At 42.2% G+C, this 21001-nt stretch overlaps 1 protein-coding gene across 2 annotated transcripts; it reads left to right on the forward strand.

The window, feature by feature from the left end:
- Positions 1-227: 227 nt before the first annotated feature.
- On the forward strand, positions 228-18625 carry LOC119030988 (neuronal acetylcholine receptor subunit alpha-9-like). Of its 2 annotated transcripts, none has more exons than XM_037119030.1 (6): positions 228-428; positions 9892-10037; positions 10117-10271; positions 10360-10606; positions 10692-10977; positions 16373-18625. In XM_037119030.1, the coding sequence occupies exons 1-6, from the start codon at positions 371-373 to the stop codon at positions 17119-17121; spliced, it is 1641 nt and encodes a 546-aa protein (XP_036974925.1). In that variant the 5' UTR covers positions 228-370; the 3' UTR covers positions 17122-18625. The 2 variants fall into 2 exon arrangements, with proteins under 2 accessions (XP_036974925.1, XP_036974926.1); XM_037119031.1 differs by lacking the exon at positions 228-428 and adding an exon at positions 3473-3564.
- The last annotated feature ends 2376 nt before the right edge of the window (positions 18626-21001 follow it).

Genomic DNA, 21001 nt, shown 5'->3' on the forward strand with positions numbered 1-21001 from the left:
TCTCTCTCTCTCTCTCTCTGTCTCTCTCTCTCTCTCTCTCTCTCTCTCTGTCTCTCTCTCTCTCTGTCTCTCTCTGTCTCTCTCTCTGTCTCTCTCTCTCCCTCTCTCTCTCTCTGTCTCTCTCTCTCTCTCTCTCTCTCTCTCTCTCTCTCTCTCTCTCTCTCTCTCTCTCTCTCTCTGTCTCTCTCTCTCTCTCCCTCTCTCTCTCTCTCTCTGTCTCTCTCTCTGTCTCTCTGTCTCTCTCTCTCTCCCTCTCTCTCTCTCAGTGTGTGTTATCCTCTCTGCTCGGCGGTCGCTCAGATGCTGGCTGATCTGTCACCACATTATTGTAATCGATTGTTATTTACCGGATCGATACGATCAGAGCGGGATGAAGCCCCCCTGCAGAGGATCGACGGTGTATCTCCTGCTTCTCTTCTTCCTGCCAGGTGAGAAACATTCTCAGATCCACTTCAGCTACTTTTCAGGTTAAAAACCTGAGAACTGACCCTCGTCACAGTACTTTGTCATGGATACAGGAGACTTTGTGTTAAACGAACAGAAACAGGCTCAGGTGTGTTTCTCGTGTTTCCTCCTGAATGAGACAGAGCTCAGGTTTAAACAGGAAGATGACTGACAGCTGAGCATTAAATCTATTGATTATTGATAATAGATCAATAATCTGTGTTGGTTTGAGGTCTGAACTGAGCTTCACTGATGCGTCTGTAGAAGACACACCTGCTCAGTTCTCTGTCAGTATCTCGCTTTCTGACTCTTAAAGATGAGACTTTATCTACAGTAACTCATACATTCAAACGCTGATGGTGGTGGCTGCCATGCAGGAATCAAACCAGCGACCTTTCAGTACCAAGACACTGTCTCTGCCCCTGAGCCACAGCCGACACTGACCATCACACCTCCTTCAGTCCAGTCTGATGTCTTCAGACATCTTGATTTGTCAGACTACATAACCGTCCTCAACAGGGACGCTAACGATTAACAGATTTAACCAATTAAAATCTGATGAATGTGACTGATTTTTTTTTTTTTTATCAGCGTCCAGCATTAATGCAGCATCAGTTAATGGAAATGTCAAAAAATGTTGGAGAAGGTTAGAAAAAATTCCAGGATCTGTTTTTTTTTACTGGATTCAACTGAAAGTGTTGGTATAAATATTGGTTATTGCTCCGATACAGATCACTGATTACTACTACTGTGTAATTACAAACCTCACCCCACTAACAGAACATTAAACAGCTCCACAGTTAACATAATGTATTTTTTTCGTTCATCGTTTCAATAACTTTGTGTTTACGATCTGTTCTTTGAACTTGATATTAGTATCAGAGTGTTAGATCACGAGTGGAAACGTCCCCGTCTACAAACCAGGATGTTTTCCAACTCTAACCAAGAGGATTTTGTGCTGAAACCCAACCGGAGCATCAGCACAGACAGAATTGTGACGTTCAGTTTGATCTTATCGGTGCTGTTGAGCTCCTGATGTAACTGACTGTGAATTTACACGTCACACAACTGTTGAAACAGTTTTTGTATGAAACAACACCAACGTAGTTCACGGTTTAGTCATTGTTCCCTGATAGTTGATTGTTGAGGCAGCTGAATGACAATTAAAGAATTCACTCAAAGGTCCTGTTTGTAAGTAAAGTTGATTTTGAGTCTCATTACCAGCTTGTAAATGACCGAAAGGATGGAGACTTGAGTTGGGAATGAGATTTAAAAATCAAGTTTTCTCCCAAATAGGACCTTTAAAATCTGCACCTCTTGTCCACAACCAAAGATTTTCAGTTTCTCATCAGAAAAGCATAAAAATCTGCAGTTTAGAGGCTGAAATCAGAGAACGGTTCACGACTTTGTTCATGTAGCAGCTATTTTTCTGTCAATCGACTCATTGTCAGCTTTATCAGTGACCTTCATGTGTTGGTTCTCATTGAACAGTGAAGTGAACGGGGGCGGTCAGCATTCATTGTGCTGCTGAGTGATAAGGAGGACAAAAAAAAAGAGTTTACAGCCGTGAGGAGGAGGTCAGGAACGAGGAGCAGATCTGAAACTGATGTGGTGGTTCAGAGGCCTGATCCATGACGTCGTGCTTTTATTGTGATGGGACGACCAGACTGATAAATTAGTGATATTTAAATGAGATGCTTTATACACACATCTTACATTTAAAAACATCTGCTTTGTTTTAATGATTTTTGTGTCACTATATCAGAAAGTCGTTACCAACATAATGTCAATAATCTCTTTAAATGTGAGGTAAAATTATAATTCCTTTATTTCTTCTCTGTCTAAACACCAAGAAGCTGCAGAACTAATGACATCATCGTTAGTTGTACTCGATGCTGATTAGCAAACACTAGCATGGAAAGACTAACACCATCTGGGTCAGATTTTGTGAGTATATGAAGGTTTTTCAAATGTACACACCTGATGTCTTTCATAAAGATCCACGCACCGTTACCTGAGAATGTCTCACAGTGTTATTGAAAGACAGAAAACACTCTTGGGTCCGTTCCTCTGTCTGGATCAGCACCAGGAGTTAATGGGGTCTATTCTGGGCCGAGACTCATCCTCCATCCAAGTTTCATGGAAATCTGTTCAGTATTTTTTGTGTAATCCTGCTGACAAACCAACGAACACAGGTGAAAACAAAACCTCTGAGGTGAAACTACGTCATCTTCTCTGAAGCTGAGGAGTGAGACATCGTGTTTCTTTCATATCTATGTTGGATTTTTTGTTGAGTTTTGTTGTTCAAATATTTTTCACCTCAGTTTCTCTCACAAACTCAACATTGATAAATAACGTTCAAGCACAGCAATATCCGTAACTTTAACACCTTAAGATCGAAGATTAGCGTGTCCACCGCGGTTTTGTTGTGAAAAAAGCTGGATGTCAGAGATCCACATTCAGTCAAATGTGGCGTGTTGTGAGTATATACAATCGAAGCTAGAAACGTGTCCCTATGGACCAACTCTGTGTGTGTGTGTGTGTGTGTGTGTGTGTGTGTGTGTGTGTGTGTGTGTGTGTGTGTGTGTGTGTGTGTGTGTGTGTGTGTGTGTAGGAAGAGCCACACTAAGCAGAGATAAGCGATGATGGTTGTGAGGATTAAAGCTGTCAATCAGTCCAGAGGGGAGGAAACCTCAGAGGTCAAACAGCAGATAATCCAAACACACTTCACATGGAAACAGACACACACATCCTCAGTGTAACAGTCCTGTCTGCTGTCGTAAAACAACACAAACAGTCTCAAAATCAAAGTAAGGAGTCACTTTAATAGAGTTGTAAAGTCTGAGGAGCCACTAATTCTGAAAGTGTTTGTCTAGATTCCCAAACTCTATTTTTACAATTTCTTCAAGTTACTGAAGATAAACAGAAGCTCAGGACTCTCTTGGATGATGCAACCTTCACACAGGTTTGTGTTGTGACTACAAGTTTGAATGATCTCAAGTTTGTTTGTGAGAAATCATGTTCTGTCCATCAGTTAATGACTAAAGAAGCCAGTTAGAAGCACAAAGCAGCAGAAACAGATTCAGAACAACCCGTCCAAAACTGACCCAGGATCCAAAAGTGAGTTGATATAAACTTCAGATTCTGTTTTTATTCTGATCGGCTGTTAATTGTGTGGTTTCTGACACACAACTCTGAGCTTTCTGACTGGATGTTTCTTGCCACAAACAGTCAACCAAGGACGTGACAGTAAATCTGGACACAGTGCTGGAGGACGAGCCTCGTTCAGTCCTATGGAAGCTGCTCAGCGGCGTTTGAAGCCAAAGAGTTTGACTTCCTGGGTATAAAAATGTGTTGTGGTGTCCGTAGAGCAAGTGCACTAAAGATGTGTGCCGACCGAGGCAGCTGACTTCTGGTTGAGCACCAAGTTAACTTGAATAGGGATAAAATAATTACAACATGTGGCTTTTCAAGACTTACAAATGTTATTGAACCGAATGGCTCAAATAATGATAGTCAACAAGTCATTTCGCAGGTGTGTGACACTGAAAAAGAAATGTATTTGTTTACATCCGCTTCTTTCACAATGTAAGCTCATGGAAAATAAGTATTTTTGAGCCACAGTGCATCACGTCATGTTGTAATTACACAGTTTGGCCACTGCAAAGGATGCTTTACAGCCTGGCTGTGTTCCTGTTCGCTTGGTGTCCTCCCCTAAAAAACTGGCTCCTCTTTCTGATATGCACCTTGTTAAGTAATTGTTTGTGAGATTTAACAAGCCTGAGTCACTTTTACAGAAAAGTCACAGTCCATGTCGGACCTGTAACGACTCAGTCATGCAGTGAATGTGTCACATTAATCTGAGGACAGCAGCAGCATGAGGTTCAATATACAGACAGACTAAACACTGCTCTCTTTTACTGGGAACGCAATAAAAGATTTAGCATTTAAATATCATCTTTCATGCAAATCTGTTTAATACACCAGGAAACACACACGCACACGCACACACACACACACACACACACACACACACACACACACACACACACACACACACACACACACACACACACACACACAGCTCAGGTCATGTTGACTTAACATACCATCATCTGTTTTCTGCACTTACCCTTGATGCACATGATTCAGGCCATCTGTCCACTTACAATGTATGGACTCAAGTTACCATGACGACGGTGATGATGATGTGGTTCAAGATGAGCATGGTGAAGACAATGACGCTGATGAATGTGTGCTGCATTGTGTGTGTGCGTGTGTGTGCCAGCTGGCCTGCTCCCAGATCTGTTCTCCAACACTTTAACTCGTCAGGGAGTCGATGCTGTCTCACAAACTGCTGACTCGTCTGCTCAGCGGACTGTGAAGACATCTGAACAATGAACAGAGACAATGAGCTGCAGGTCGATCACGTCAGAGCTCAACTGATCTCACCTGATGTGACAGGAGCTAAGAGTCAGTAGATCAGAATGGACGGCAGTGAAAGAAGCACGCCTCATATTTTACTGATAGAGGGGAAAGTACCAAAAGTAGAAGTACCCATGAAGCAGAGCGGCCCTTTTCTTCATCAGGGTCACGGAGGAGTTTGTAGTATGTGTTCAGGATGTTCTACTTGTTAGTGAGAAGGTGCGAGACGTTCTTTGGGTGGTTCTTGTGGTTGTTTGGACTGTACTGGTCATTAAAGAGGGTCTAGTGCTCACTGTTGAAGTTGTAGAGGTCCTTTAGGTGTTAAAGCAAGTGTAGCGTTTAAGAGGGTGTACTTGTCATTTTGGAAGTTCTAGAGGCATGTTGGGTGGTTCTAGCAGGGAATTAAGCAGGTCCACTTGTTACTGAGGAGGTTCTAGGGGTCATTGAGGAAGACCAAGCATTTGTTATGTGGGTCTAGTAGGTGTTTAGAAGGCTCTTAGAAGGCAAAATGGGTAATTTAGGAAGCTATAGAGGTCTGATTGGGGGTTTTAGGAGGTTCTACTCAGTGAGGGGGTTCTTGGGGTGATTGATGAAGTTCAAGAGGTTCTTTCTGTGGTTCTAGTAGGTTGGTAGGAGGTTCTACTTTTTAATGACAAGGTGTTTATGGGTCACAGAGGAAGCTAGAAGTCCTTAAGTTGGTTCTAGTGATTGTTTGGGAGGTTCTACATGTAATGGGGGTTCTAGGGGCCATTGAGGTCTAGAGATCATTTTGGTGGTTCTAGTATTTGTTAAGGAGGTTTGCCTTGGTCTTGAGGAGGTTCTAGGTTCTGTTGGGTGGTTTAATAGGTGCTTAAGTGGTTCAAGGTGTCACTGAAGACGTTCTTAAGGGTCTGTTAGGAAGGAAGGAACTTACATGGGTCATTAAGGAAGTTCTGCAGGTTTGTTGGGTGGTGCTAATCGGTGGTTAAGAGTTTTAGTGGAAAGTTATCGGTCTTCTTGTGGTTCTTCAGTATGTTGAATACTTGTGGGAGAATTTGTTCCTGGGTAATAAACAGCACTCCTCTTCACCACGAGGCCCCTTCACAAGGTTTTAGTTGTCCCTGATCGTTCTAGGAGCAACTCAGGAGGTTCCTGAGGCCACAATTAAAGTTCTAGAACTTCTTCAGATGGTTTCAGTTGATATTCAGGATGATCCAGCGGTCACTGAGGTGGTTCTACTGGCCCTAAAAAAGTCATACAAGGAGCTCAACAGTATGATTGACACCTATGGGAGATTTCGGAGCGACAGTACTCTCCATCAGCATCAGCAAAGCACCAAATAAGGGAATATCTTGTCAAAGACCGGTGACCATCCCTTCAGACATTTGACAAGGAGCACTGAACCTGTTCTCAACACCTTAGTGAGGTACTTTATGTTGGGTTTAACTTTAATTTGTCACCAGTCTGTATATAAAATGTCATATTTAATGGAGATCTGGCCTGTAGTCTGGGGACATCTTGTCCAGACTGAAGGTGTTGGACACAGAGACAGGCAGGCTGTTGTCAGTGAGGCCTCCGTCTGCTAGCGGAGCAAACACAACTGGAACATCATTGTTTTAAAACTATACGGCGTCCATCTGGTTAGTCTGAGGAGGTGACATGAAAATAAGATTTAAAACAGCCCCCGACGACGCAGCACTTCCTCCCGCCGGGCTCTTTATCTGTTTCTCATAATGAGATATCCTGTTTAATGCCTGTCTGATGGAGTCAGCGCTTCACTTCCAGTTTTCCATTTTTGTACAAAGGATGTGAACAAACCAAACCTCCCTGTGTGTGTGTGTCTACAGACATGTTGGAATCTAAGAATATATTATTTACTTTTTATCTGAAGGTCCTTGAACTGGACCTTGTACTGCTGCGCTTCCTTTTTTGAGCAAGGCATGTTGTTCAACCTCTGTATGTGTGTTTGTGTGTGTGTGTGTGTGTGACTTATTTTTATCTTTAATGTCTTCTCCTGCAGTTACGTACCTCGTCCTTGTTGTTGTCGAGTGTTCAGGGCAGACAGAAGTGTTGCCTGTGGGTTGGATCACTGTTGTGTTTTTCACACAGTCAAATATGGAGGAACAGAACATTTGTATATCTTTATATGACAGTTCTGCTAATTCAGCGAGCGAGACAGTCGGTCACTCCTGAGGCTGTCCTGTATGTTTTCCTTACACTTTATTAAATGATATCATAAGGTGATTGCATATATTGTCCAGCCACAGGCGCAGAGGGGGGATGAGGGTTGTGTTTGCAGCAGAGGAATATCGATGCTGCTGCAGACGTGGACGCAGAGCGGAAATGTGATAACAAGTTATCAGTAGTTGTTCTGCTTTGCATCTGCAGTGCTGCTGCATCAGTGTTGTACTGCTGCCGACTACAGTTCTCTTCTACTGTAACTCCAACTGTTCACACCCTTACATTGTAGTGTATTCATATCTACAGCAAATGCTTTTTATTCTGCTGTGCAACGAGTGTAAAGAAACCCCAACCCAGTTCAAACTGAAGGTTTTTTACATGTTGCAACTTAACATTTGTTCAGGTTTACTGTCCTGTTTCTCTCTTGTCAGACTCTTGCTGAAGCTCTGGTTGGGTTTAGGCACAATAACCACGTGTTTAGGGTTAGAAAACATCATGGTTTGGGTTGAATTCCTGTTTCGGTCACCTCGATCACAGATGGAGATGGTAAAACTTCCTGTGAAGGTCTCCTTAAAAATATCCAGTGATGTGATTCGAACCGCTGTCGACTGCTTGGCTGTAGCAGCACCATCTCAATCTCCTCCACCTTCTGCTGCGACAGATGACTAATAATCATATAATGTGAATGTAATATGTCATGTTTAGTACAAATGTCAACCTTATCTGAGCTTTGCAGAAACATTAACTGCCAACATTATATCTCAAGACATCTCCAGAAACCCTGATTACTAAACAACAGTTGTTCTTTTTAAATATGAGACTGCAGATTTTGCAGATTTTTTTGTCTGAGTCAAACTGAGTCCAGATGAGTCGTGAACAAACCTCTACATGACTGAATGCTGCCATTAAGATGACTCCAGAGAGACTGAACAGTTTTTTTCGTCTGTCTGATGGACATTTTTGTCCAGTTTTCATTCGTCATGAATTTATCATGTCCATCAATAAAACACTTGAGCCGTGTATGGACTTCATCCTGAAATCAAGAAAAAACATCTAACATTACCTAAACGTACAGTGTGTAAATCCCATAACACCAAGCTAAAAGTGCAGCATCCTCAGACCTAACACCACCCTGAGGCAGACAGCAGGTCGCGGTTAGGAGGCGACAGCCAGCAAAAAAACTTTCACTCTGACCTTCCAGGATGTTTCTTTGGCAGCTGAACTTCATTCCAGAGCTGTCTGAAGACCACCGACTGCTGCTGATCGTGAGGTCTTCAGATTTTATAAACAATTTACGCAACTCAAGTGTTGGCTGTTCGAGGAGTTTCATTATTTACTTATATGGTTACAGGACTAAAGACGCAGCTTTATCTGCTCTGACTTACGGCACGTTTATCTGATACGGACGTTGGAGCTGATGTCATGATATCATTCTCTGAAGGTTTTAGTCGATCTGTGTCCAGCGCTCCTCTGATCTGATGAGAGTTTTTATGGATGCTGATCCTCACCAGCCGCTCTTGTCCTCATAGAGAACATTTAGCAAATCCAAACACTGCTCAACACTTCATGTGTTTGTGTCTGAACTATCAGGGTGTTATTAGGGGTCGACATTAGGACGCCGAGGTGTTTGGTTTTTTGAGTTTAATGTGTGGGAAGTGATGTAACTTTGCCTCTGCATTTTACTTGTCTTTTTAAACTCAGATAGGTTCATGGACCTGTTCATATACTTTAAAGATGTCACCATGTGGCTTCACTGCATCCTGGTCCATTTGATTTTACTGAGTGTATTTATCTCGGTTCATTTAGAGCCAGACCTGGTTTAGGTGCCGTCCGAGGCTGCATTTGAAAGTTAGTTTTTTTTTACTGGGCTAGCAAAAGAGCCCAAATGCAAACTTCAGGCAACGAAGGTGAATCGAAACAACACCAATGGATGAAAGAAGGAACACTTGGATAGAATACAAGACTGGGGAACCAATATATACACACAGAACCCGACAAAGACTTTAATACTGTGGGACTAATAGAGATGTGCAGTAATGAGCCCTAAAACCTGGAAACCAGTTTATTCTCAGCATTTTTGCATTTCCAGTTCCCTCGTTTTAAGATCAATGGAGAGAAATTTCACAGAAACACTGGATTCATCCTCTGTCCACCACCACCATCATTAGTCGTCACAGGATTTAAAGGATTTATCAGTGCTGCTGTTCGGCAGACGTTCTCTGATTAATGTGCAAAATCTGAGGTGATTAGCAGGTTAATTGAACTGGGAAATGATGTTTCCATGTGTGTGCGTTATGGTATCTGTGTGATTAGTGTGTTTCGCTGGGAGGGACAGACTGCAAGATGGACTGCTGGAAATTTGAAACGTTCAGGGATTAAAGAAGAATCACTGCAGAGAAGAAAGAACAGAGAACATTTGTTTTTACACACCTCCAACGTCATAACATCCAAAATAACCTGCAAGGATCAAAATAGACAATGATTATTATCATTTGCAAAGGATTGTTAAACTGGCAATCGTCAAGTATGTTGCTTTAATGTCTCCTTCTGAAGTAAATGTTGGTTGCACAACGTGTCATAGAACAATAACAACATCTGTGTTTACTGTTCTGCTCCAATCCAAAAAAATCTCTTGGAATATTAAGACTGAAGGTGATCCCGTCAGGCTGACGGCCTGGAACCATTTCTATCTGCTTTGTACACTGAGAGCTAAACATCAGGGTTTTACCTAGAACCAGCGGCGAAAAGGTCAACAAGCATGTCATCTTCACGTCCTGCTGCTTGAGTCTAAAACATCTAAAGTACATTTAAATAACTATCTGGATCAGTAAAGTGGTCTCTCCCTCTCTTTCTATTCCCCAGTTTGTTTGGCAGCTCACGGCCGTTATGCTCAGAAGCTGATGACAGACTTGTTCACTAACTACACCAATGCTTTGCGACCGGTGGAAGATACTGACCACATCATCAACGTCACACTGCAGATCACCCTCTCCCAGATCATCGACATGGTAATCGTACCCTGCTGACTCTGATGTTCACTGTCTATGTTTTCATGCCTGTGCTGACGTGTATTTGTCCTCTCATCAGGATGAGCGGAACCAGATCCTGACCACCTACCTGTGGGTCCGACAGGTGTGGATGGATGCTTACCTCACCTGGAAGACGGAGGACTATGACGGTCTCGACACCATCCGCATACCAAGCAGCTTAGTTTGGAGACCTGATATTGTCTTGTATAACAGGTATGTTGGCTCCTTGCTGGCTGATTTATCTGATCCTTGTCTCCTTCCACCTGTGTTCACATGGTTTCCTCCACTTTCTCCACCACAGTGCAGACGATGAGTTCTCCAGCTCAATGGAAACCAATGTAGTTCTTCGTAACGATGGTCAGGTCATGTGGGACCAGCCCGCCATCACCAAAAGCTCCTGCTCTGTGGACGTGGCTTTCTTCCCCTTTGACATGCAGGAGTGTCACCTGACCTTTGGCTCCTGGACTCACAATGGAAACCAGATGGACTTAATCAATGCCTTGGACAGCGCTGACCTGGCTGACTTTGTCCCCAACGTGGAGTGGGAGGTAAACGTTTATCTGAAATGTGTTCACAAAAAAGCTCCATTCTTGACTAAAATCCTTTTACAAAACAAAGTTGTTTTCTAACCAGGTTCTGGGAATGCCAGCCAAGAAGAACGTCATCCTGTATGGCTGCTGTTCAGATCCTTACCCAGACATCACATTCACCCTGCACCTGAAGAGACGGGCCTCCTTCTACATCTTCAACCTCCTCATCCCCTGCATGATGATCTCCTTTCTGGCTCCGCTGGGATTCTACCTGCCGGCTGACTCGGGTGAAAAGGTTTCTCTTGGTGTCACGGTGCTACTGGCCCTCACCGTGTTCCAGCTGCTGGTGGCTGAGAGCATGCCGCCCTCCGAGAGTGTCCCGTTGATAGGTAGGAAGTCTTTTTGACCACAGTGAACACAGTGCTGGTTCTGGGCTGGTGCTAGTGCTGGTTCAAAGTTGGTTCAGCCTGTGACCTTTTAAATAAACAGTTTTCTCTCCCACGGGCACGAGAGCCACAATCTGGTGTGTTCCTGATAAGTTTTGTGGTGTGTCATTGTCCTGCTGTGTGGCCCATCGAGGGGTGACGTCTCCATGAATGTCTGGATGGCTGGTGTGTGTCAGGTAGCATCCATATGAATTGCAGGCCCAAGGAGTCCCAGCAGAACTTTGTAACGATTATTAGGTAATTCACATCACCTGTCAGAGGTTTTAATGTTGTGGCTGATTGTAGATTTTTCTGAGCCAGGCAACAAATGGCAAATTGAAGTGTTACCAAGACACTAGTTTGAAGCCTGAGAGGCAAAGCCAGGAGTGTGTTCAATAAACAGTTGGCAGCATTGCATCATGGGAAAGTTATTTGTGGCCTGTCCTGCATCCCATCACACTGGTGCAACTGCTTCTTTTTGCTCAGCAGGTTTTTACTCAATGGTTAATAATGGATCCAAATCAGAACATGTTGTTTGAAATAGAAAAACACAATTTCCAATGAATGTTTTGCATACACGTTCAAAACGCTTGAACAATAGGTCATCATCATCTTGGCCTGACCTGTGTTGTATTTATTTGGGCTGTTTAGAAAGTTCAAACGAAAAAACAACCAAGCAAGCAAACAATTAAAGTTGCCAGTGACCCAGGATGCATGCATACAGCTTGCTCCAGACGTAATTCACTTTGTGTGTCACCACAGTCATGCCCAAACCAGAAATACAGCAAAACATTACAAAGCAAGCTTGACAAGCAATGCTGGAATGTCGGAGGAGGTTCAACACCACAATTAGAAAGTAAATGTTTGTCGGTGTAAAGCAGCGCTGCTATCGAGATGAGCATCAGATTCTTTCTGAAGAAAGACTTGACTGACTTAATCAGACCGTCTTAACAACACAGCAGAGTCTCGGACAAACACTTCTGAGTACGACCAGTAATATCAGCGTAACTCAGCATCAAGACAAACTCCACTGAGACAGGAAGTTACAGCACTCGTCTGCTGTTTGAGACTTGTCAAAGGTAAATTTAGTTTTATTTATCCTCACAACAAAATGTTTTTTCTTCATACTGAGTAATTAGAATTTAATAAATCTAAACATATAATGACAATTCAATTTTGCTTTCTGACATTTATCAGCATACAGATATGGCTGCTGCCAGCTGTCTGCTGACTGAGGATCAGTTTCTGTGCTCCATCTGTCTGGATGTGTTTACTGATCCAGTTGCGACACCATGTGGACACAATTACTGCAAAACCTGCATCACTAGACACTGGGATATTAATGTTCCTCTCCAGTGCCCTGTGTGTCACGAGGTTTTCTACACAAGACCTGAGCTGCAGGTCAATACTTTCATTTCTCAGATGGTTGCTCAGTTCAGAAATTCATCTCAACCGAAAGCCAGCAGCAGCAACTCTGAGCTCCATTATGCCAGATCGGAAGACATTTACTGTGATATCTGCACTGGAACCAGATAAAGTCTTGCCTGGTGTGTCTGGCGTCCTACTGTGAGACTCACTTGGAACCTCATCTCACAGTCAGTGGTCTGAAAAAACATCAGCTTATCAATCCTGTTGAAAATATGCAAGGTAGGATGTGTGTGAATCACGATAAACCTCTGGAGCTGTTCTGCAAAACCAACCAGATGTGTGTCTGCATGCTCTGCACCATTTCAGACCACAAGTCACATGATGTTGTTCCTCTGAACACAGAATATGAAGACAAAAAGGCCGAGCTGGGAAACACAGATGCGAAAATTCAGCAAATTATCCAAAACAGACAAATAAAGATTCAGGAGATCAGACGCACAAAGGAGTGCAGTAATGAAGCAGCATACAGAGAGAAAGCACTCTGAAGGAGATGGTTGAGAGAGGCCTTACTGATTTTACTGAGATGATCGAGGAGAAACAGAGACCAGAGAGAGCTGAAGAGGGTCCGACAGTATTCAGTTGATGTGACACTTGATCCTGATACAGCAAATCCCTGGTTCCTCCTGTCTGATGATGGGAAACAAGTGAACTGTGGTGATGTAAACAAGAGTCTCCCGGACAATCCAGAGAGATTTTCCTATCACGCTAGTGTCTTAGGAAGGCAGTCGACCACTTCAGGGAGATTTTACTACGAGGTTCAGGTTAAAGGGAAGACTAAGTGGGACCTGGGAGAGTCGATCGACAGGAAGATAAAAATCTCACCGAACCCTCAGAGAGGTTACTGGACGATATCGCTGAGGAATGAAAATGAGTACAAAGCTCTTGCTGATCCGAGTGTCCATCTGCCTCTGAAGTCAAAGCCAGAGAAGGTGGGAGTGTATGTGGACTGTGAGGGACGTCTGGTCTCCTTCTATGATGTAGATACTGGAGCTCTCATCTACTCCATTCTTCAATCCCTGTAATAATGACGGTGGTAAAAACTCCGCCCCTCTGGTCATCTGCTCTCTCAACAACGTCAAGTTTAATGTGATGCAGATATACTCAAGAACACGAAAACTTGAAAAAAATCTCACATGAAATGAAGACCATCAGTAAACTTCTCTCCTCTGATCCAAGTGAACAGAATGGTGTTTTTAATCAGTTATAATCATGACAGGAAGTGGGCTGAAGTCAATCAAGGGCCCCATTTGGGCGTGAACAGGGAACATACATCCCAAACCCGACCTACCACCAAATGTTAGGCCACAAACAGACGACATCACGGTCACATGACTGAAACGTCTCCACCACTAAGAGTCTTACTGCACAGTTACTATCCAAGTTTTCTATAAACTGATCAGTGTACAAGTTGTAAAGTCAGAGTTAGAACAGTGTGGAACTAAAGTGGCCTGTAAAGACGGACGAGTGAGTAGATGAGTCTCCGTGTTGCTGTGAGGACGTTTAATGTCCCCGACAACCTCTGTAGTCTCATTCAGATGCTTGTTAGCAACCGCTAACTGTTGTTAGCACATGAGGAGCTTCAGGATTAAACTGTGGGACATTAATGATGATTTTATGTTTTAATGTGTAGTAATGACACAAATTTGAACCAGAAGAGGAAAAAAAGAGAACTAATTTCTGGGTTTTAGATCCATTACTACATCACTCTATCAACAAGTTGTGAATGAGACTCAGAAATCCACTTTCTCACAAATTGGACCTTTTGAATATATGATAAGCATAAAGCAGCTGTCACATTAATACTCAAGGGGTCAAAAGGGCCTGACAACACCAGACTGGAAACAAACATTAGATATGAAAGATTAAAACAATCTTAAGCGGTTTTTGTTGCGTTTGGTGTTAATGAACTTACAACTAACAACTTTGTGTTACAGCATTTCAGCCACTGGTGCAGTTTCAACATGATTGTTCTCATGGTCCAGGACCTGTTTGGAGAAATGAACTGAGTTAAAGCTCCTGCTGACTGTGCAGTATACTTACTTCTGATCTAAGTAAACAGTGTATAAAATGATCATCTCACTTGTCAATCACACTGATTAGAATAATGACTAATCAATTTTGAAAAGATGAATTGCTGTTTAATGTATTAAGTGTACAGTGTATGGGTTCCTGTTGTCTTTGTCTGATGTGTCTTTATTAGATCACACACACGTTTGACCCTGTGGATGTTTTGTAATGTAGTTTTGATCCAAATCGACGGATTGTGGCTTTTTTATATAAATTACAGAGAAGCATTTAAATATTAAGAAAGATCAGATTCATAATTTATGAAATTAGCATTTTGACAGTTATGGTAACTTAATGCGAAAACAAAAAAACTATGATGGATGTCTGCCAGTTGTTTTGTTTAGTAATAAAACAGGTTGGAACCATCGGTGCTGTTTGCTAATCATGTGACGTTACGAACAGCAAAACACCAAACAAGAATGTGGAAATGTGTGTTTTAATCTCTGAAAGGACACAAGATGAAAAGACTGACCCTGAAGGCAGATAAAGAAGTGGGAGAATAGCTGGTACAAAAGAAAAACACTGAAACATACACTGAAAAATAAATAGCTGTAATAATGACATTAATCTGGTTCTGATGCTCCAGACGCCTTTTAAGACTCCACATTGAATAATAAGTTGTCCGATGTGGTTTTCTTCCACAAAATACGAGAATGTGCAAATGTTTTAACATCTGAGACTCAAACACCAAATCACTCATGAAATATAATGAACACATTCAAATAATATCCTGCAAATAGTGACTCTGTGATACTGAATCATGTGCATGTGAAATATTAAATGCAATGTCCTACTGCATCTTTTTAATATCCTCATATCAGAGGAGAGCACCAGAGGAAGAATGATTCGTTTTAAATGAAAGTTAAATTAGCTGAGACACAGTTTACTGTTGTGCAGGAGAGGAAAGTTGCAAAGCAAGCAGATCTGCAGCTGCTCACAGACAAAGTGAGCAGACGTTAAAGTATTTTGTTGAGCAGCTTCACGTCCGGCAGTAAAAACCCTGTTGATGTTTCCTGCTAACAGCGTTGTGATGAACAAGAGGCCGACAGGTCGATAAATCCTGGCTCTCAAATCAATGATTCTCAACTATTAGAGCAGCAATTCAACCTGCGAGTCTCAGTGTTGCTAATAAGATTTGATCATTGAATTCTTTCTGTACGACTGTCTGAGCAGTTTCTCACTCGAGAGGTAGAAAACCTCCAGCAACACAGTCTTATTTTAATTTAATATTAAATCCAAAGTTAAAGATATTTGGAAGATCGAGCTTAAAGCTGAAATATTTTCTGTTCTGTTTTAAAAACAGATTTTTAGCCTGTCCTGCTCTGCTGTCAATACTTCAGGTAAACACACAATATTGTCTTGTATTAACTTAAAGTTTAAACAACATTTTCAGTACGTGGAAGTTGAAAACACGATATGCATGTTTGTTGTTTGATCAAACAAAATAGCAATCTTCTCTTGGTTTTTAAAAATCATATTTAGGAACCATAAAATCGTAGACAACAGCTTCTATCACAACTTCTGAACTCTTCTTGTAAACTAAGACTGTTTATAATCAGTCAGTGATTTGTTTGTTTTACCACCTGTACTCCTTTTTTTAAAATTTGAATATCTGCATATTCTGACTTCGGTGCCTCCAAAAAATAACAGCATCTCAGCTCTTCTGAATCAGGGCTGTATCATCGCTGTAACAATGACCACTGTTCAGCGCCGCAGAGTTCAGATTTGTTCCTCGCTTGTCTAATCCACTCTGTTTTCTCCACCAATCACCAAACTGGTGACAGAGAAGAAAAGCTGATTCGTCTTTGAGTCGATAAAGATTTAACTGTACATGTGAGTGATATTTGACTTCTTCTTCCAACAGGAAAGTACTACATTGCGACGATGACGATGGTCACTGCATCGACAGCTCTCACCATCTTCATCATGAACATCCACCACTGCGGTCCCGAGGCTCGGCCCGTCCCACAGTGGGCCGAGCGCTTCATCCTCAACTACCTGGCCCGCATCTGTTTCGTCTACGAGGTCGGTGAGAACTGCCTCAACGGCTCCTCATCCAGGAGACAACCTCTGTCGCAGGAGGACTCTGAGGCCCCATCAGCCGATGGAGGCGACACCAAAGGAACAAACTGGGACGTGAATGGGCAGGCGTGGGGAGGGAAGGTGGAGGAGGATGGAGCTGGGAAGTCTGCGAAGGTGGGGCAGGATCCGACCGTCCAGACGGACTGGAAGGAGGATCTGTTTGTGATCATCGACCACTCAGAGGAGAAAGGAGCTGCTGGAGGACACGAGGTGGAGCAGGAGGAGTCGAGAAGTGCCTGTGGGGGACGAGAGGAGCATGTCGAGGAGAAGAAAGGTGTAGGAGGTGAGGAGGGAGGTGGAGTCAGGGGCCACAGGAGGGAGATCTGGGTGAAAACCCAGTGTGTGTGCCAGCACCAGGGACTGCGCAGGAACATTGAGTACATTGCCAACTCATACCAGGACCAGCGAGCCACGCAGCTGCGCATCGGGGAGTGGAGGAAGGTCGCCAAGGTGATGGATCGCTTCTTCATGTGGCTCTTCTTCATCATGGTCTTCCTCATGAGCATCCTCATCCTCGGAAAAGCCATCTGATGGAGATCGACTTCGAAGAATCACATAAGCGAGCAGGTGTAACGATAAAATAATTTGTTTAACCATTAAAATCACTCGTCATTTCGTTTAAACAAGTGAACACAGAGGGTTTTGTTCACTAGGGATCTAGCTGGAGATGAGACGATTTAAAGGCTCAATTCACCATTTTTAGGAATTGAAACTGTAGATGTGAGTCTGAAGAGGCTCGACCACACAGATGGAGACACAGACAGGTGGAGTCATCAGAGTTTGTGACGGTTAAATAATCAAGAAAAGGTAGTTGAGATGATCTCAGCACGTCGAAATAACATAATGACTCGATTTGCATTTAAATGTTTAGTGCACAGCTGCATCTTATTCAAACATCACATGCAAAGATTCCTCGTGTTAAATATAAAGACTCAAACAAATTTGACTAATCAAGAAGGAATTTCTGTGACGTTACCACAGTGAAGTACAGAGGCCACGGATCAGACTTACTGTTTCTCAGTTTTCCAGCAATAACGAGTTGAATTTTATTTGTTGCCTTGAGATCACAAGTTATTTATGCTATTATCACAAAAGTTGATGAGATCATTCACATGTTAGATTTACATTTAGGGCATTTAGCGACTGACAGGAATTCATACATTCATTAACACACTGACGGTGGTGGCTGCCATGCAAGGTCCCGACCAGCACGTCATCTGTTTCACACACACGCACACACACACACACACACACACACACACACACACACACACACACACACACACACACACACACACACACACACCTGTCAGTGTCAAAGTTTTTAAGACATTATGTTTGTCACAGTTTTCTATAAGAATATATTTTGAGTGTTATTTTTGTTACAACCAGAATGCATGCAGGATGTTTTTAATTAATACACACACACACACACACACACACAATTATCACACTTTCATTAACGATCAAAAGTTTAGCATCACAGATGAGTTCCCTTCAGCATGACGACTCGCTGCATGACAGAGCCATTACAAACTGTAACTGTTAATATGCTGAATGAGTGATAATCATGGTGATGAAGTCAGTGAGTGGAGTCAGAGTTATTCTGACTGTGTTAACACTCAACAGGCTTGTTGCTCAAATAAACAGAATGAGACTTGAATGTTACGTCTTGAGACGGACTGAGCGAATTTATTTCACAAGACTGAAACTGTGTAAAATGCTGTCAGAAAATAAGAAACGGTGTTTATTTTACAGTCCGTACATATCCTGGTCACAAATATCCAATAATCACATTTAAGGTAAGCAAAAAAACATATTTGCCTGAAATGTAATGAAATGAAACTTTACACGTCTGAAGTGACTCAGTTTGTTGTTCATCTTAACAATGTAAAAGCAAGAGATGCCAAATCACATCAGTGTATCTGCCTGTTATATAACCTGTCTGTGTGCTGTTCATCTTTGTCAATAAACATATTTACATACGACACACTGTTAATGACACGAACACATTAAAGACTTCTTATTAAAACTACTTTGTTTACTGAGGTTTGTAGAGACTTTCTCTCAAAATGATAATGCACGAATGTTATTTGGTCATTATATTAAAGTGACAAGGAACTGGCTTGAACATATTTCAGAAAAAAGGGAAAGGCTTGGGGAAACGTGTTGTGCACTGATGTCAGTTTGGACGATAAGGTTTGTTGTTGTTGTGCAGATACAAAGTGTCAGACAGTCACAGTCCAGCTTAAAATCCTGTATTAAGGAAATGAATACACCGAAGTCTTCATCAGGGTAAGTTTACTGTTAAACTGTCAAATATCCTCCAAGATGTAACCCAACCTGGAGCTGCTCAGTTAAAGGTGCATCCCGTCTGAAAAGACTCTCCATAACATCTTCTACAGTGAATCTCAGGTCTTCTGCAGACTGTGATCACAGCAGGTGAGCAGCATGGAGACATACTGATGTTTAGATCAAGTCTCCAGCTACTTCAGCTGTTTAGCAGAATGCTGAAACTTTGTTTTACTGTGAAGCTCCAGGACTCCCTTTTTTATTTCACATTCGATCAGTCTTCCTCGGACGACATCGATCTCAGAACCTTCGTGGTGATTTGCATGGTGACAAAAACTCACTAAAGCTAAAGATACATTTGATTTCTTTCACATTTTCTATGGATATCATGATAAAATTATTGTGTGGTCATGCCACGTCATTTTCTTCCACTTATCCGTGAGGGTCGCAGGGTTGTTGCCACATTTTATCCCCTTTTTCAAGGTCTCAGTTTGTCTCTGGGCGCCGGTCAGGTTACACTCTAGATGAGTCGTCAGCTCATCGTAGGGCCCTTACTGATGGCGGAGGCCGCCACACAAGGTGCAGTTTTGGGGTTCAGTATCTTGAACCAGGATTCAAACCAATGGCCTTCCGCTCACTAGTCAACTGGCTCTACCCACTGAGCTACAGCCGCCCTTATTGTGTGGTGACAATCTGATATTGTGACAGTTCTAGTTGTGTCACTATCACACAGATACACATCTGTCAACAGATCAACAAACGTAGACACACCAGGCAAAATACTCAAAACTGCTTCTGTGGTTGTTCCTGATACGATACACACCATCACATATCATCAACCCGTGTGTGTGTGTTGTTTGAGTGTTACGCTGATGTTTCCTCAGCAGGATCGCTTCACTGCAGCAGCCAACACTGAGCAGCAGGTGGAGCTAAAGAGCTGCGATATGAATCATGACCAGCAGCTTCTCTGCAGTCACAGTGAGAACAAACACACTCCCTCCAACATCATCAGTCCTAATAGTTTCTGTGATTGTTGTTTTGATTTGTTCATGTTTAAAGGAGCAGTCTGTAGTTTTAAGGTAGAAATGTTAATGAGCAGAGAAATCCTTATTGACTGATTATTTTAAAGCCTAAACAAACTAAATAAACAGACGTTTTTTCTTTTCCATGACTGAATAAACAAACTGACCTGAAAGGACAGCACAATTTATACTGTTTTACTTTGTTTATATGTGGCGGACCCTGCCACCTTTCTAACTTCTAGTTCTAGTTTCTGTGACCTTAATTTCCTCTGAGAACATTTTGTTTATTCACAAGCAAAAAGTTTGTATCATTACCTCATTAATATTGTTATTATCAAAATTCTGAGTTTGATTTTTGTTTTCTCCGAACAACAAAGTGCTGCTTTAATGTAATTCATTATGTCACCAAATGTTAAAGCTGGAGTCCAAGACTTAATTATACACCGATCAGCCACAACATTAAAACCACAAAACCATACATGTAAATGTTAACTTTGATTTCAGATCATGCTGTAACTTGGAAACAACATCTGAGACTTTATTATTTTATTTTGTTCACACTGACACATGACGGACAGCAGAGGGGACGGAGGGGGAAATGTGAGAGGCAGTCAGGAAAAAACAACAACTTTCAAATACTTATTTTTCTTCTGCAAGCTTCTGCATTTAGCAGTTGTGTTTGAAAAGTGACAACACTGCAGTTCAGCACCAGCATAAAAACATTTACTTGATAATTGGTTGTTCAGTGGTTAGAAGCATCAGCTCCCAGCTACGAGGCTTCAGGCCTAACAGGAGCTCACATGTTGTCCCCCGACCTGCAGGCAACATGAACTCTTGCTACAGTGATGACTGACAGATTCATTCATTGCTGTTTTGAATAAAACAAGTTTTAAACCAGGTTCATCTTTGTGTTAAAGGCTCCTTACCATACTGACATGTCTACAAAACATGTCATAAGATACTGACCTTGAACCTTGACCACTGAAATGTTCATAACCTGCTTTTCATGTCATGTGAAATAACCCTTATTTGGCAAGAAAAAACATATATCTCCTACAGGAAGTCATTAATACAAAACATGATATTTTCTGACCCGA

Source organism: Acanthopagrus latus, chromosome 13 (assembly GCF_904848185.1).
Source record: "Acanthopagrus latus isolate v.2019 chromosome 13, fAcaLat1.1, whole genome shotgun sequence".
NCBI lineage: Eukaryota > Metazoa > Chordata > Actinopteri > Spariformes > Sparidae > Acanthopagrus > Acanthopagrus latus.

Excerpts from the sequence above, each read along its gene's own strand:
- LOC119030988 (XM_037119030.1), top strand. The coding sequence starts at position 371 with ATGAAGCCCCCCTGCAGAGGATCGACGGTGTATCTCCTGCTTCTCTTC. Across the intron at positions 429-9,891 it reads GCTTCTCTTCTTCCTGCCAG|TTTGTTTGGCAGCTCACGGC; the intron begins GTGAGAAACATT and ends TCTATTCCCCAG. Across the intron at positions 10,272-10,359 it reads GATATTGTCTTGTATAACAG|TGCAGACGATGAGTTCTCCA; the intron begins GTATGTTGGCTC and ends TCTCCACCACAG.